Here is an 18,000-nt window from a genome sequence, read left to right on the forward strand (position 1 = left end):
CTTATTTGACTGGATTATTGATCGCGTATTGATCAAGCTCGGCACGAAGTATTGGCTCGCTTTCTCACATACTTACTCTCTTTTTCTGTCGGTCTCTCCATCTCTCTTTCTGTGTGTGTGTGTCTCTCTCACTCTCTGTTGACGTACACTGTATCTCTCTTTGTCTGTCAGTTTCTCTCTCTCTCTCTCTAACACACAGGCACAAGCTTTCTATCTGTCAGTTTCTCTTCTTTTGTTGCTTTCTCATGAACACTAGCACACACACACTCTCTCAACATTGATCACTTATTCCCATCATGCTTTTTTGGGTTTCGTTGTGATAGAATATTGTACTACTACTTGTAGTACTACTGATGTACAACACTATTCTCATGCAACTGGAGGGTATATATCCGGGTGCTATTTGTTGTTGTGGCTAAGAGTGCATGGGTGCTATTTGTTGTGGCTAAGAGTGCATGTGTGCGGCCAGCTAGTTCCAGCATGCAAGGTGTTACATTTGCTACACTGTGGTCTTACAAGCACAGAGAACCATTATGTTCTAACTTTCCTTGATACAACTATGAACCGAAGCACAACTGCTGCAAACATTAACTGCCCATTTAGGCAAGATATATAGCAACAACTAAAAGTAGAAGAAGTAAGTAAGACTAGCGTCCTTCCAGCTCCAGGACAGTATGAACAGGCAACAACATAAATTTTAACAGCATTGCATCGTACATGCATGTAGCCATGCAGAAATAATTGTACATTTAGTTGTGAATGCAAATCCAAGGCGGAAAGCAGTCAGGCGTAATAGATGCCAGCAATAGAAACCAGATCTGTGACGCATGTCACATGCATTCATGATGATCAATGCATGATCGTGGTTCACCACCATTAGTAGTTAGTGCGGGGCAGGTTCTGGTGCACTTTTTGACCTTTGACCTTTGGGCCAAATAAGGCACACTGTGTCGGTCGTGCTTGGTCTGGCCCCGGGACTCCCCCAGGGTTTGACCTTTGACCTTTAGGTTAAATAAGGCACACTGTGTCGGGCGCGCTTGGTCTGGCCCCGGGACTCCCTAGGGTTTGACCTTTGACCCCTGCCATGTCATAAATGTCATCATGTTCTTTTCCGTGGCGACCGTGCACTTGTGCACGTTCGGTGCATTCGCACCGGGGAGTAGTAAAATACGTACTACTGCCTGATTTGCACATCGTAGATGTGCAGTGACATATTGCGCATGCGCGCATAAGCACGCGGAGCGTGCGACCTTCAGTGACCCTGCGGAAAAGACGCATACACAAGGTGTACACGTGTCATTGTAGGGTGATAGCCGACCTCATATACGCTGTACGGGGAGATTTTTTCCTCAGTATGTTGTAGGCAGTGCTGGAGGTGACGTGACGATGGCGGAGCCAAGTGCAAAACGATCCAGGCAGCCCAGACAGCCCACCTCGAGTGCCGTGCGTGGTTTTTTGAAAAAGTTTTCTTTGCCAGGTTCAGGCACTGATCCTCTCGTCTTTTTCAGCAGCCATCATGACGAGCTCCGACAGGTTCTGCTCGAGGAGCTTCAGTCTCACCCTTTCAAGGTGGTTTTAGTTTTGAGGGTGGAGATGACACGAGAGTCGGCCACGGGTAGTACGTCTGCCGTCCCGTTTTTTAGAAGTAGACCGGCTCGGATCCTCAGCGAAGGGGACATTGATGGTGCAGTCAAGACGATGGTGGCGAGGATCACTGGTCTTATTGATAAGTGGATGCAGAACGGATCCAACTGGACCGTTTCTCGAGTGAGACAGCTGGATGTGTCGACAGCAAAGTACACTCCTCTTCGAGGTGAGTTTCTGTTCATCCGGCAATGTTTGTTCGAAGCCTGTCGAATTTCTTGTGGAAAGTTGTAGATGTATGTTTTGTACCAGATGTACAGTTTTTCGTGATTGTCGCGAGGGTGTAGTTGTGATGTGGTGTTACTCTGAGCAAAGCCTTCGGTGTATTTTTGTGGTGTTCTGTAGGTGGTGCAGCTGCTATCCCGCCGAAATTAGAAAAAAAGAAGGCCATCATTAACGTAAAGAACAACGATGACAGGTGTTTGATGTGGGCGTTGTTGTCAGCGCTGCACCCCGTCGAACAGAATGCTGAGCGCGCATCCAAGTACACCCAGTATCTTGAGGAGCTGCGGTTCGACGGTGTAATGTTCCCTGCAACGCTCCGTGATGTATCCAAAGTGGAGATACAGAATGGTCTTGCAATCAATGTGTTTGGGTACGAGGGGAATCTGTACCCACTCTATCTCAGCGAGCGACAGGAGACTCCCATCAACCTCCTTCTTCATGACAACCACTTCACATGGATAAAAAACTTCAGTCGTGCATGCGAGAATAAGAACAGACATGCCACACACTATTGCTTCCGATGCCTCTCCGCACACAAAACAGCAGCCTCCCTGCAGCATCACAGCGAGAGATGTCAGGTGATGAAGCCTGTGCCAGTAGTCATGCCCACAGCAAAGGACAGCATCCTCAAATATACAAATTTGAAGCACAGGATGGTGGCTCCATATATCATTTACGCTGATACGGAGGCCATCATTGAGCCGATGGAGGAACAGCATGGCAGCAGCACTGTACGCACAGCCCGTCATGTACCATGCAGCATCAGGTATGTTTTGTTGTTGGTGTTGTTTTTGACTAATGTTTGCTGTACTCATGCCTGCACAGTGCTTCCTGTTATTCCTTCTTGTCTTGTTCTCCCCTAATTGTGTTCGTGTTGTAGTATGTGCATTTTGTGTGATTCCATTTTTTCAAAAAAATCACTCATTCTTACTTTCCTTCTTCTTTTATGCTCTTGTAGATATGCTGCCATCCGATCCAACGGTGAAGTCCGTGGCGAGTTTGACGACTGCAGTGAGAATGCCATTCACAACTTTTTCGACAGTCTCAAAGAGTTGGAAGGCAGTATCCAGGAGGATTTGGCTGATATCAAGCCAATTCACATGACGGCAGAACTAGAGCTTGAGTTTCAGAACGCAGTCAACTGCTGGATATGTGATGAAGTACTTGGAGAAGATCGTGTTCGTGATCATGATCATCTCACTGGTAAGTATTAGAATTTTTTGTTTATTTTTGTTGTTTTGCAGTTGTGTGTAGATATGCGCATGATGTGTATAGTGCATTTTCATGTCTTTGTAGCTGTTTGCATCTGTGTTTTATCATGGTGTATTGAATTGTATTGTCTGTGGTATCACCTTCACTGTAGATGTTTACTATGTTTGTGTATTCCCCTCTTTCTGAATATCTGCACAGGCAACTACCGTGGTGCTGCACACTACCAGTGTAATATTCAGCTAAGTATCTACCCAGATCGCCAGATCATTCCGGTTGTGTTTCACAACCTGAAAGGGTACGATGCTCACCACCTCATCGCCCACATTGGTATGACCGAGGTTGAAGAGGTGGAGTACGAGGACTCTAACCAGCGTAAGCGGATTAAGAAGGTTGGTGAGATCAGTGTCATCGCCAACAACATGGAGAAATATATTTCATTCAAGTGGCGTCAGTACCGCTTCATCGACTCCATGGCCTTCTTGAACTCCTCTCTTGACTCGTTGGTGAGCAACACCCCGGAAGATGCGCTCAAGCTTACTCGTACATTGGCCCATCATGACCTTCTCCTGCGTAAGGGTGTCTACCCCTACGAGTACATGGACTCCTTTGCTCGGTTTGATGAGACACAGCTGCCACCTAAATCAGCATTTGAGTCTAGTTTGACTGGAGAAGGTATCAGTGATGCCGACTATGCCCATGCTCAGAACGTATGGCAGGTAAGCAGCTTGTGCCTTCTGTATTGTGCTCTACTTATGACTTTGAATGCTTTTGTGATGTGCTCTACTCATTTTTGTTGTACTCATTGCTCTCTATCTGTGGATGCTTGTGTGCATGTGTGTATGGATGCTTGCGTGTGTGTGTGTGTGTGCGTTGTTTTTTTGTTTTTCGTTTTGCAGACATTTGAGTGCAGTACAATGGAGGCCTATCATGACCTCTATTTGCAAACAGATGTCTATCTTCTAGCAGATGTCTTTGAGCATTTCCGCAAGACGGCATACAAGACGTATGGGTTGGATCCAGCCCATTACCTTACTCTCCCAGGTATGTTCATCAGTCTTTGTTGTTGTCCAATGTATTCTCTCCTTTAGATGGTGTTCTCTGTTAGTATTCTTGTGCTTTCTTGTCGGTGTATTTATACACTTTTTGCATGGTGTATTGACTTTCGTGTTTGTGTTCTGGTGTGTTGTATGGTGTTATGTAGGATATGCATGGGATGCTCTACTACGGTTCACCCAGATTGAACTGCAGCTGCTCACGGATGTAGACATGCATCTGTTTGTCGAAGCCGGTCTACGTGGGGGCATCTCAATGGCGTCGCAGCGGTACGGCAAGGCCAACAACCCAACGATGGATCAGTACAATTCTGCCGAGCCCACATCATACCTGCTATACCTTGACGCCAACAACCTGTATGGCTGGGCTATGTGCCAGAGTATGCCGACATCCGAGTTTGCCTGGTGTGACAAGAACCTGTCCGAGATACTGGCACACCCTGTAGATTCGAGCACTGGGTTCATTGTGGAGTGTGATCTTGAGGTACCCTCTTCGCTGCACCACTACTTCAATGATTATCCACTCGCACCGGAAGTGATGAGAACATTCTCAGATAAGCTATCACCATACCAACAAGCACTTGTGGAGGAGCTCAAAGTGTCAGCCGTAGATGGAGTCAAGTTGACACCCAGTCTCCTACCCAAGTCCAAATATGTGTTACACTACCGTACACTGCAGCTGTATTCGCGTCTGGGCATGGTGGTGACCGCTGTTCACAAGGTGTTGGGATTTCAGCAGAGTGCCTGGATGGCTCCCTACATCAATCTGAACACTGCACTTCGCACGAGGGCTACAACCGACTTTGAGAAGAGCTTTTACAAGGTAAATGCAACCGTTGTGTGCAGTCTTGTATGTTGTTGTTGGTTGTTGTTGTTGTGGTTTTTGTTGTTGTTTTTGTCGCATGTATGGTGCATGTGTGACGTGGAGTATGCTAATTGAAAAATACGCTGATGTGAAGGAATGGCATGATATGATTCTCATGTGTCATGTTTGCCTGTTTGTGTGCTGCAGCTGATGAACAACTCAGTCTTTGGCAAGACGATGGAGAACGTTCGTAATCGAATACGCATCGATCTCTTGCGAGAAGAAAGTGAGGAGCAGGTACTGAGGGCAGTGAGCAAGCCTACATATGTGCGGCACGACATTTTCCCGAACGGGCTTGTCGGAATAGAAAAGCAGCACACTGAGATCAAGCTCAACAAGCCGGTCTATGTGGGTATGTCGATACTAGACCTGTCAAAGGTGCACATGTACTCCTTCTACTACGATGTGCTGAAGGAGCAGTACGGTAGCAGAATCCGGCTGTTGTACACCGACACCGACTCTGTTATTGTGCACATAACCACCGGTGATGTTTATGCAGAGATGGATCTGTCTCTGTATGACACCAGCAACTTTCCCACTGACCATCCTCAGTACACTTCTGTCAATAAGAAAGTGGTTGGCAAATTCAAAGATGAGCTTGGTGGGAAATCCATGGTGGAGTTTGTAGGTCTAAGATCGAAGATGTACTCCTACATCGGGCAGGAATCGGCCAAACGGGCCAAGGGTGTGCGGAAGGCAGTCCTGGCAAATACCATCACCCACGAGGACTATGTAGATGCACTGCTCAGTCATCGTGTGTCTTCCAGGCCTATGACGGGTCTCCGATCACATTGCCACGCAGTGTATGAGGAGGTAACCACCAAGGTGGCATTGTCTCCATTCGACTGCAAGCGGTACATACTGGATGATGGCATGGCCACACTTGCATATGGTCACAAGGACATTTAATGGACAGGACCCCACATTGAACATGTTTCATCATTTTCATACAAAACTCCCCGCCGTTCTTCTGTCATTAATTCCTCCTATCTTGGCGTGTGGGGCCGGTTCCAACAATATACATTTTTGTTAAATATTTCAGGCTTGTGCCTCAATCATATTGCAGGATATAGTGCATCGTGCGGTATAATAATCTTCATCGTATCATCAAATATTACCCTACACACTTTGGTTTGCAGTGTGTGCACAGCATAGTCCATATATCATCAAATTGATCAAGTTCAGTAACTGCGGGCATATATTTCCCTAGCTTGAGAAAATGCTTATATACTTGCGTAAATTTATGCTCACAATGATGACATTAAAATGAGATTAACTCTGCCACACATTATATTACCAGACACTGTTGTTGTTGTTGTCGTCATCGTTGTTGGTTGTTGTTGGCTGTTGTTGGCTGTTGTCGGTTGTTGATGGTTGTTGTTGGTTGTTGTTGTTGGTTGTTGCTGTTGGTTGTTGTTGTTGGTTGTTGTTGTTGGTTGTTGTTTGTTGTTGTTATTGTTGGTTGTTGTTGGTTGTTATTGGTTGTTGTTGGTTGTTGTTGGTTGTTGTTGGTTGTTGTTGGTTGTTGTTGGTTGTTGTTGGTTGTTGTTGGTTGTTGTTGGTTGTTGTTGGTTGTTGTTGGTTGTTGTTGGTTGTTGTCGGTTGTTGCCGGTTGTTGTTGGTTGTTGTTGGTTGTTGTCGGTTGTTGCCGGTTGTTGTTGGTTGTTGTTGGCTGTTGTTGCTGGTTGTTGTTGTTGGTTGTTGTTGTTGGTTGCTGTTGTTGGTTGTTGTCGGTTGTTGTTAGTTGTTGTTGTTTGTTGTTAGTTGTTGTTGGTTGTTGTTGGTTGTTGTTGTTGGTTGTTGTTGGTTGTTGTTGTTGGTTGTTGTCGGTTGTTGTCGGTTGTTGTCGGTTGTTGTCGGTTGTTGTTGGTTGTTGTTGTTGGCTGTTGTTGCTGGTTGTTGTTGTTGGTTGTTGTTGCTGGTTGCTGTTGTTGGTTGTTGTTGTTGGTTGTTGTCGGTTGTTGTCGGTTGTTGCTGGTTGTTGTTGCTGGTTGCTGTTGTTGGTTGTTGTCGGTTGTTGTTGGTTGTTGTTGGTTGTTGTTGGTTGTTGTTGGTTGTTGTTGGTTGTTGTTTGTTGTTGGTTGTTGTTGGTTGTTGTTGGTTGTTGTTGTTGGTTGTTGGTTGTTGTTGGTTGTTGGTTGTTGTTGGTTGTTGTTGTTTGTTGTCCCATGGGACAATGAAACTACAAAGGAAAGTGGCTACTGACGAGGCACCTGTGACCACGCCAATGCCTGAAACTGATGAAGCTGAGGAACGGAGGATCCTTGAGTTGGCCCTTAGCCGACTTGAGCGTGATTAACAGCAGTGTTTACACTCCTCAGCAAATCCCATCAAATCGGAGCACATGTTGACGGGACCTTAGAGTTGGCACTGCTCAGTAATGGCAAAATATTTTAAATAGCCGCCAAGACCTTTCTCAATAGGCGGAAGAGTCACCTGTATGCAATACGTTGTATATGTCATGTGTGTGTATTGTATATGCATTGGGCTCGAGTAACTCAACAGCATTCGCTCAGTAACACTCAACACTTCCACCATCAAATGGGAATACACGTGCTGAAGCAAGCTTAGAATGAGCGTTACTTGGTAATAACAGAATGAACCCGATGACCTACATGTACGTAAACAGGTGGCTAAATCACTGGTACACAAACGCATTCGGCATGAGATAAGCATTTACTCACTCATCAACTGTAATATGTTCCATGCGGTCGCCAGGTGTGTGTCTCTGCTAGGTAAATGGACGGGATAAGGTATTATGTTCAGTTCATGTTCGAGTCCGTTGTAGTTTTGACAGAGATCGAGATGTCACGCTGGTTGCTGAATTTGATGACGGCAACTCAAACCAATAGTGGTCAGGAAGTTGGTCCACGAGCTGCTGTTGTCCAACGGAACGATGATAGTGACGAAGATGAAGCAGAAGAAAGTGTTAAATTTGTTCTCAGGAAGAGGAAGAGAGTGACGACATCATCCTTGCTCCTACCTGTCATGTTGAATCCAGGATTTCTGGGTTTTGTAGGATCGTTGCCACGCTGGTGCTGGTGCCGTCAACGGCACCAGCACAGCCAGGTAGGTGGCACAGAGATTTAAAGCCGGAGACGACGTCAGCTACATTGAGCTGGTCTTGGGGAAAGACAATGAACTTAGGGGCAAGTTGCCGGGATGCAGATACACACGCCGTCAGACGGCGACGACGATGGTGTTTGGGAAAAAGAGATCTTGGGGACATGGAGTAGACTTGGACAAGACTTCCAAGGTGTCGAAGATGAGAGGTTCATCGAAAAGTTTCGAGTGACCAAATGCACATTTCTTGCTGTGCACGATTTGGTCAAAGATACCATTGATTGTCAGACGACGCACTTGCGCAAGTGATCTCTGGGAAAAAACGTCTTGCAATATTCCTCCAATGGATGGCTCATGCCGAGGAATTCCAGCAGTTGGCAAAAGAGTATCGCATTGGTACTTCTACAGTCCATAACATCGTGCAAGCGTGTGTATCTGCATCCCGGCAACTTGCCCCTAAGTTCATTGTCTTTCCCCAAGACCAGCTCAATGTAGCTGACGTCGTCTCCGGCTTTAAATCTCTGTGCCACCTACCTGGCTGTGCTGGTGCCGTTGACGGCACCAGCACCAGCGTGGCAACGATCCTACAAAACCCAGAAATCCTGGATTCAACATGACAGGTAGGAGCAAGGATGATGTCGTCACTCTCTTCCTCTTCCTGAGAACAAATTTAACACTTTCTTCTGCTTCATCTTCGTCACTATCATCGTTCCGTTGGACAACAGCAGCTCGTGGACCAACTTCCTGACCACTATTGGTTTGAGTTGCCGTCATCAAATTCAGCAACCAGCGTGACATCTCGATCTCTGTCAAAACTACAACGGACTCGAACATGAACTGAACATAATACCTTATCCCGTCCATTTACCTAGCAGAGACACACACCTGGCGACCGCATGGAACATATTACAGTTGATGAGTGAGTAAATGCTTATCTCATGCCGAATGCGTTTGTGTACCAGTGATTTAGCCACCTGTTTACGTACATGTAGGTCATCGGGTTCATTCTGTTATTACCAAGTAACGCTCATTCTAAGCTTGCTTCAGCACGTGTATTCCCATTTGATGGTGGAAGTGTTGAGTGTTACTGAGCGAATGCTGTTGAGTTACTCGAGCCCAATGCATATACAATACACACACATGACATATACAACGTATTGCATACAGGTGACTCTTCCGCCTATTGAGAAAGGTCTTGGCGGCCATTTAAAATATTTTGCCATTACTGAGCAGTGCCAACTCTAAGGTCCCGTCAACATGTGCTCCGATTTGATGGGATTTGCTGAGGAGTGTAAACACTGCTGTTAATCACGCTCAAGTCGGCTAAGGGCCAACTCAAGGATCCTCCGTTCCTCAGCTTCATCAGTTTCAGGCATTGGCGTGGTCACAGGTGCCTCGTCAGTAGCCACTTTCCTTTGTAGTTTCATTGTCCCATGGGACAACAAACAACAACAACCAACAACAACCAACAACCAACAACAACCAACAACCAACAACAACAACCAACAACAACCAACAACAAACAACAACCAACAACAACCAACAACAACCAACAACAACCAACAACAACCAACAACAACCAACAACAACCGACAACAACCAACAACAGCAACCAGCAACAACAACCAACAACAACAACCAGCAACAACCGACAACAACCGACAACAACCAACAACAACAACCAACAACAGCAACCAGCAACAACAACCAACAACAACAACCAGCAACAACAGCCAACAACAACAACCAACAACAACCGACAACAACCGACAACAACCGACAACAACCGACAACAACCAACAACAACAACCAACAACAACCAACAACAACCAACAACAACTAACAACAAACAACAACAACTAACAACAACCGACAACAACCAACAACAGCAACCAACAACAACAACCAACAACAACAACCAGCAACAACCAACAACAACCGGCAACAACCGACAACAACCAACAACAACCAACAACAACCAACAACAACCGGCAACAACCGACAACAACCAACAACAACCAACAACAACCAACAACAACCAACAACAACCAACAACAACCAACAACAACCAACAACAACCAACAACAACCAATAACAACCAACAACAACCAACAATAACAACAACAAACAACAACCAACAACAACAACCAACAGCAACAACCAACAACAACAACCAACAACAACAACCAACAACAACCATCAACAACCGACAACAGCCAACAACAGCCAACAACAACCAACAACGATGACGACAACAACAACAACAGTGTCTGGTAATATAATGTGTGGCAGAGTTAATCTCATTTTAATGTCATCATTGTGAGCATAAATTTACGCAAGTATATAAGCATTTTCTCAAGCTAGGGAAATATATGCCCGCAGTTACTGAACTTGATCAATTTGATGATATATGGACTATGCTGTGCACACACTGCAAACCAAAGTGTGTAGGGTAATATTTGATGATACGATGAAGATTATTATACCGCACGATGCACTATATCCTGCAATATGATTGAGGCACAAGCCTGAAATATTTAACAAAAATGTATATTGTTGGAACCGGCCCCACACGCCAAGATAGGAGGAATTAATGACAGAAGAACGGCGGGGAGTTTTGTATGAAAATGATGAAACATGTTCAATGTGGGGTCCTGTCCATTAAATGTCCTTGTGACCATATGCAAGTGTGGCCATGCCATCATCCAGTATGTACCGCTTGCAGTCGAATGGAGACAATGCCACCTTGGTGGTTACCTCCTCATACACTGCGTGGCAATGTGATCGGAGACCCGTCATAGGCCTGGAAGACACACGATGACTGAGCAGTGCATCTACATAGTCCTCGTGGGTGATGGTATTTGCCAGGACTGCCTTCCGCACACCCTTGGCCCGTTTGGCCGATTCCTGCCCGATGTAGGAGTACATCTTCGATCTTAGACCTACAAACTCCACCATGGATTTCCCACCAAGCTCATCTTTGAATTTGCCAACCACTTTCTTATTGACAGAAGTGTACTGAGGATGGTCAGTGGGAAAGTTGCTGGTGTCATACAGAGACAGATCCATCTCTGCATAAACATCACCGGTGGTTATGTGCACAATAACAGAGTCGGTGTCGGTGTACAACAGCCGGATTCTGCTACCGTACTGCTCCTTCAGCACATCGTAGTAGAAGGAGTACATGTGCACCTTTGACAGGTCTAGTATCGACATACCCACATAGACCGGCTTGTTGAGCTTGATCTCAGTGTGCTGCTTTTCTATTCCGACAAGCCCGTTCGGGAAAATGTCGTGCCGCACATATGTAGGCTTGCTCACTGCCCTCAGTACCTGCTCCTCACTTTCTTCTCGCAAGAGATCGATGCGTATTCGATTACGAACGTTCTCCATCGTCTTGCCAAAGACTGAGTTGTTCATCAGCTGCAGCACACAAACAGGCAAACATGACACATGAGAATCATATCATGCCATTCCTTCACATCAGCGTATTTTTCAATTAGCATACTCCACGTCACACTTGCACCATACATGCGACAAAAACAACAACAAAAACCACAACAACAACAACCAACAACAACATACAAGACTGCACACAACGGTTGCATTTACCTTGTAAAAGCTCTTCTCAAAGTCGGTTGTAGCCCTCGTGCGAAGTGCAGTGTTCAGATTGATGTAGGGAGCCATCCAGGCACTCTGCTGAAATCCCAACACCTTGTGAACAGCGGTCACCACCATGCCCAGACGCGAATACAGCTGCAGTGTACGGTAGTGTAACACATATTTGGACTTGGGTAGGAGACTGGGTGTCAACTTGACTCCATCTACGGCTGACACTTTGAGCTCCTCCACAAGTGCTTGTTGGTATGGTGATAGCTTATCTGAGAATGTTCTCATCACTTCCGGTGCGAGTGGATAATCATTGAAGTAGTGGTGCAGCGAAGAGGGTACCTCAAGATCACACTCCACAATGAACCCAGTGCTCGAATCTACAGGGTGTGCCAGTATCTCGGACAGGTTCTTGTCACACCAGGCAAACTCGGATGTCGGCATACTCTGGCACATAGCCCAGCCATACAGGTTGTTGGCGTCAAGGTATAGCAGGTATGATGTGGGCTCGGCAGAATTGTACTGATCCATCGTTGGGTTGTTGGCCTTGCCGTACCGCTGCGACGCCATTGAGATGCCCCCACGTAGACCGGCTTCGACAAACAGATGCATGTCTACATCCGTGAGCAGCTGCAGTTCAATCTGGGTGAACCGTAGTAGAGCATCCCATGCATATCCTACATAACACCATACAACACACCAGAACACAAACACGAAAGTCAATACACCATGCAAAAAGTGTATAAATACACCGACAAGAAAGCACAAGAATACTAACAGAGAACACCATCTAAAGGAGAGAATACATTGGACAACAACAAAGACTGATGAACATACCTGGGAGAGTAAGGTAATGGGCTGGATCCAACCCATACGTCTTGTATGCCGTCTTGCGGAAATGCTCAAAGACATCTGCTAGAAGATAGACATCTGTTTGCAAATAGAGGTCATGATAGGCCTCCATTGTACTGCACTCAAATGTCTGCAAAACGAAAAACAAAAAAACAACGCACACACACACACACACGCAAGCATCCATACACACATGCACACAAGCATCCACAGATAGAGAGCAATGAGTACAACAAAAATGAGTAGAGCACATCACAAAAGCATTCAAAGTCATAAGTAGAGCACAATACAGAAGGCACAAGCTGCTTACCTGCCATACGTTCTGAGCATGGGCATAGTCGGCATCACTGATACCTTCTCCAGTCAAACTAGACTCAAATGCTGATTTAGGTGGCAGCTGTGTCTCATCAAACCGAGCAAAGGAGTCCATGTACTCGTAGGGGTAGACACCCTTACGCAGGAGAAGGTCATGATGGGCCAATGTACGAGTAAGCTTGAGCGCATCTTCCGGGGTGTTGCTCACCAACGAGTCAAGAGAGGAGTTCAAGAAGGCCATGGAGTCGATGAAGCGGTACTGACGCCACTTGAATGAAATATATTTCTCCATGTTGTTGGCGATGACACTGATCTCACCAACCTTCTTAATCCGCTTACGCTGGTTAGAGTCCTCGTACTCCACCTCTTCAACCTCGGTCATACCAATGTGGGCGATGAGGTGGTGAGCATCGTACCCTTTCAGGTTGTGAAACACAACCGGAATGATCTGGCGATCTGGGTAGATACTTAGCTGAATATTACACTGGTAGTGTGCAGCACCACGGTAGTTGCCTGTGCAGATATTCAGAAAGAGGGGAATACACAAACATAGTAAACATCTACAGTGAAGGTGATACCACAGACAATACAATTCAATACACCATGATAAAACACAGATGCAAACAGCTACAAAGACATGAAAATGCACTATACACATCATGCGCATATCTACACACAACTGCAAAACAACAAAAATAAACAAAAAATTCTAATACTTACCAGTGAGATGATCATGATCACGAACACGATCTTCTCCAAGTACTTCATCACATATCCAGCAGTTGACTGCGTTCTGAAACTCAAGCTCTAGTTCTGCCGTCATGTGAATTGGCTTGATATCAGCCAAATCCTCCTGGATACTGCCTTCCAACTCTTTGAGACTGTCGAAAAAGTTGTGAATGGCATTCTCACTGCAGTCGTCAAACTCGCCACGGACTTCACCGTTGGATCGGATGGCAGCATATCTACAAGAGCATAAAAGAAGAAGGAAAGTAAGAATGAGTGATTTTTTTGAAAAAATGGAATCACACAAAATGCACATACTACAACACGAACACAATTAGGGGAGAACAAGACAAGAAGGAATAACAGGAAGCACTGTGCAGGCATGAGTACAGCAAACATTAGTCAAAAACAACACCAACAACAAAACATACCTGATGCTGCATGGTACATGACGGGCTGTGCGTACAGTGCTGCTGCCATGCTGTTCCTCCATCGGCTCAATGATGGCCTCCGTATCAGCGTAAATGATATATGGAGCCACCATCCTGTGCTTCAAATTTGTATATTTGAGGATGCTGTCCTTTGCTGTGGGCATGACTACTGGCACAGGCTTCATCACCTGACATCTCTCGCTGTGATGCTGCAGGGAGGCTGCTGTTTTGTGTGCGGAGAGGCATCGGAAGCAATAGTGTGTGGCATGTCTGTTCTTATTCTCGCATGCACGACTGAAGTTTTTTATCCATGTGAAGTGGTTGTCATGAAGAAGGAGGTTGATGGGAGTCTCCTGTCGCTCGCTGAGATAGAGTGGGTACAGATTCCCCTCGTACCCAAACACATTGATTGCAAGACCATTCTGTATCTCCACTTTGGATACATCACGGAGCGTTGCAGGGAACATTACACCGTCGAACCGCAGCTCCTCAAGATACTGGGTGTACTTGGATGCGCGCTCAGCATTCTGTTCGACGGGGTGCAGCGCTGACAACAACGCCCACATCAAACACCTGTCATCGTTGTTCTTTACGTTAATGATGGCCTTCTTTTTTTCTAATTTCGGCGGGATAGCAGCTGCACCACCTACAGAACACCACAAAAATACACCGAAGGCTTTGCTCAGAGTAACACCACATCACAACTACACCCTCGCGACAATCACGAAAAACTGTACATCTGGTACAAAACATACATCTACAACTTTCCACAAGAAATTCGACAGGCTTCGAACAAACATTGCCGGATGAACAGAAACTCACCTCGAAGAGGAGTGTACTTTGCTGTCGACACATCCAGCTGTCTCACTCGAGAAACGGTCCAGTTGGATCCGTTCTGCATCCACTTATCAATAAGACCAGTGATCCTCGCCACCATCGTCTTGACTGCACCATCAATGTCCCCTTCGCTGAGGATCCGAGCCGGTCTACTTCTAAAAAACGGGACGGCAGACGTACTACCCGTGGCCGACTCTCGTGTCATCTCCACCCTCAAAACTAAAACCACCTTGAAAGGGTGAGACTGAAGCTCCTCGAGCAGAACCTGTCGGAGCTCGTCATGATGGCTGCTGAAAAAGACGAGAGGATCAGTGCCTGAACCTGGCAAAGAAAACTTTTTCAAAAAACCACGCACGGCACTCGAGGTGGGCTGTCTGGGCTGCCTGGATCGTTTTGCACTTGGCTCCGCCATCGTCACGTCACCTCCAGCACTGCCTACAACATACTGAGGAAAAAATCTCCCCGTACAGCGTATATGAGGTCGGCTATCACCCTACAATGACACGTGTACACCTTGTGTATGCGTCTTTTCCGCAGGGTCACTGAAGGTCGCACGCTCCGCGTGCTTATGCGCGCATGCGCAATATGTCACTGCACATCTACGATGTGCAAATCAGGCAGTAGTACGTATTTTACTACTCCCCGGTGCGAATGCACCGAACGTGCACAAGTGCACGGTCGCCACGGAAAAGAACATGATGACATTTATGACATGGCAGGGGTCAAAGGTCAAACCCTAGGGAGTCCCGGGGCCAGACCAAGCGCGCCCGACACAGTGTGCCTTATTTAACCTAAAGGTCAAAGGTCAAACCCTGGGGGAGTCCCGGGGCCAGACCAAGCACGACCGACACAGTGTGCCTTATTTGGCCCAAAGGTCAAAGGTCAAAAAGTGCACCAGAACCTGCCCCGCACTAACTACTACCATTGAACACAGTAGTACATGTAAATTACACAGAAATAGGAGATTAAATCTAACATTATCTCCCTCGTGAAAGAAAAGTGATAAATATCACATGAGTGAGTAAAAGACGAAGACAACAAGAAGAAAAACATGACAAAAACAATGGCAATTGAATATGATAACTCGGATGGAAGAAAAGGACCAAGGACCTACAAGACGTGCTAGAGCTGATAGCCAGTTTGTTGTAGAACGGCAGTACTGTCGGTCAGTTTGGTGCAATGTTATAATTATTGCTATTGCATGAGCTGATTGTCAAGTAACTGGTGGTGTTAGTGGACAGTATAGCATAACTTGTAGTTCTTTGGTCTTTTTTTCTTTACTATGAATATGAAAACAATCACAGTTCGCTCAGTACTTGCACCTTTAACTTCCTGTGGCTCAAGATGATGAACTGCATGCTTGTATACCTTCCCAGCTACTTAAACTTCTACTATCCGAACAGCACCATCCTTACCTGAATAGGTCATAAGCACACGTCCAAGTGGCTAGTGTGCAGTTGCGGTGTGCTTATCCATCACAAGCACGATATCTCCTTAGGGTGATGCTGTTAAAGCGACCACATCACTTGGATGCTTAGCTTCGGAACAATCTCTTTCAGCTAACGTTTCCATACCTGATCTACAATACGTTGCACAAACTCCCAGCGCTTTCTTGGGTGAGCTTGAGTCATTGTAGATGTGTTGGCTTCAGCAGCAACAGTTGCCCTAGCATGGCCAATGAGAAAGTGTTGTGGCAATAGCAGCTGAAGGTCTTCATGCAGCACCAGTTTCATTGCCTTGGCCATTACCTAGAACACACCACCAAAGTGTGGTGCACTTGGTGGCTTGAAGTACCAGGTAATGTCGCGGTATGACCTTTCTGCTGCTAGTCTGAAGTTGTCGAGAAACTTGACAGCTGCTTTTACCTCTCGATCAGCCACACGGAAATTGGTACCGTTGTCCGATTGCATCTCTTGTGGCACACCACGTCGCATGGTGAATCGGGGTCTAAGAGCCAGGAGAAAACCGTCGTTGTCCAGAGATAACCTCGAAATGACAAGCCCTAGTCAGCAGGCATGTAAACACACATACATATATCTTTGAGTTGTGACCGATCTTGACCCTGGCGTGCATAGAAGGGGATGTCATAGCCGACACTAATTATGGCAAATGACTGATGTGGTCCAGTTGTCTTGAAGTCGGGAAGTGGTGGCATTGCTGGTGTTGCTGTTTTGATATGGCCCTTGCGGCAAAGAACGCACTTGGCCCGATGCCTCCAGGTGGCCTGCATCACTGGAGAGAAGCCACTCATCCGGCACAAGCCTCCACGAGTGCTGTGTGCTCCTCATCGTGAAGTGATACCTTCCCAGTGAACGTCAACAGGCGTGTTGATGTGTTCGACGACAAAGTGCAGTGGATCCATGCGTTGAGGGGGCTGGATCACTGGAGAGAAGCCAATCATCTTGCGAGAGCAGTAGCAAGTGCGTGTGCAGTTCAGCTCCTTCTCTGCAGACCTTGCAAGCTGATTTCATACACCACTGCCACAGGCTATGTCTGTCAGCTAGCTACAGCAACAATATCCTCTTCATGAATGTTCAAAACTATTTTCTTGGGTCAAAATTAGCTCTCCACTGTCTACAACACAGCATGATCGCATGTGCATGGACAGGATCCGACTGCGATGCAGCTCTCCTGGAAGGAAGCAAAGTTCTCCTGTCGCCAATGCCATCGCTTGTCAGTGTCACTCAAGAAAAAATAAATTTCAATTTCAGAAGCTACGAATTCAACGCATTCCAGTCTGCTTCCACCAAGACTACTACAGGGCATCTGATTTGACAAGGTATATCAGTAGGACCAGGAAAAGTCACAGTAACGTTTGCAAGATCACTAGCCATTACAACAAGTATCAGAACATCAAAACAAACCTCGTGTAGATCCACAATTTCACATTCAACCCATCGATCTACAATTTTAGGTTCCCTTTCCCGCCAGCTGGACATGCATGCATGCATGCATGCTCTCACCAGGCCGGGAGTCGTCAAATGCCGGTACTTGACGACTCCCTGGCTCTCACTTGTCAGCCAGGCTCACACGTCTTGTCATGCACGCGCAGACGTCCAGCACACACGCGTGTCGAAATGTGTTTTTTGGCGGGTAGTCGGCAAAAAATTAAGTGAGGGTCCCTTTAGTCCTTCGCCTAGCCTTACTACTACTTCTACACCATCTTGGT

At 46.3% G+C, this 18,000-nt stretch overlaps 2 protein-coding genes across 4 annotated transcripts; one reads left to right on the plus strand and one right to left on the minus strand.

Moving 5' to 3' along the window:
- Positions 1–921: 921 nt before the first annotated feature.
- LOC135827520 (uncharacterized) lies at positions 922–6,280 on the plus strand. Of its 2 annotated transcripts, XM_065340003.1 has the most exons (7): positions 922–1,813; positions 1,990–2,635; positions 2,828–3,072; positions 3,280–3,797; positions 3,978–4,122; positions 4,283–4,956; positions 5,146–6,280. In XM_065340003.1, exons 1-7 carry the CDS (start codon positions 1,387–1,389, stop codon positions 5,905–5,907), a joined length of 3,417 nt encoding a protein of 1,138 aa, XP_065196075.1. In that variant the 5' UTR covers positions 922–1,386; the 3' UTR covers positions 5,908–6,280. The 2 variants fall into 2 exon arrangements, with proteins under 2 accessions (XP_065196075.1, XP_065196076.1); XM_065340004.1 differs by lacking the exon at positions 922–1,813 and having other exon boundaries at positions 2,459–2,635; positions 2,857–3,072.
- A 4,069-nt stretch (positions 6,281–10,349) lies between these two features.
- On the minus strand, positions 10,350–15,600 carry LOC135827521 (uncharacterized). 2 transcript variants are annotated; one of them, XM_065340005.1, is made up of 7 exons: positions 14,817–15,600; positions 13,995–14,640; positions 13,558–13,802; positions 12,833–13,350; positions 12,508–12,652; positions 11,674–12,347; positions 10,350–11,484 (listed from the first exon to the last, which is right to left on the minus strand). In XM_065340005.1, exons 1-7 carry the CDS (start codon positions 15,241–15,243, stop codon positions 10,723–10,725), a joined length of 3,417 nt encoding a protein of 1,138 aa, XP_065196077.1. In that variant the 5' UTR covers positions 15,244–15,600; the 3' UTR covers positions 10,350–10,722. The 2 variants fall into 2 exon arrangements, with proteins under 2 accessions (XP_065196077.1, XP_065196078.1); XM_065340006.1 differs by lacking the exon at positions 14,817–15,600 and having other exon boundaries at positions 13,558–13,773; positions 13,995–14,171.
- Positions 15,601–18,000: the final 2,400 nt, after the last annotated feature.

This window comes from Sycon ciliatum, chromosome 11, assembly GCF_964019385.1.
Source record: "Sycon ciliatum chromosome 11, ocSycCili1.1, whole genome shotgun sequence".
Taxonomy (NCBI): Eukaryota; Metazoa; Porifera; class Calcarea; order Leucosolenida; family Sycettidae; genus Sycon; species Sycon ciliatum.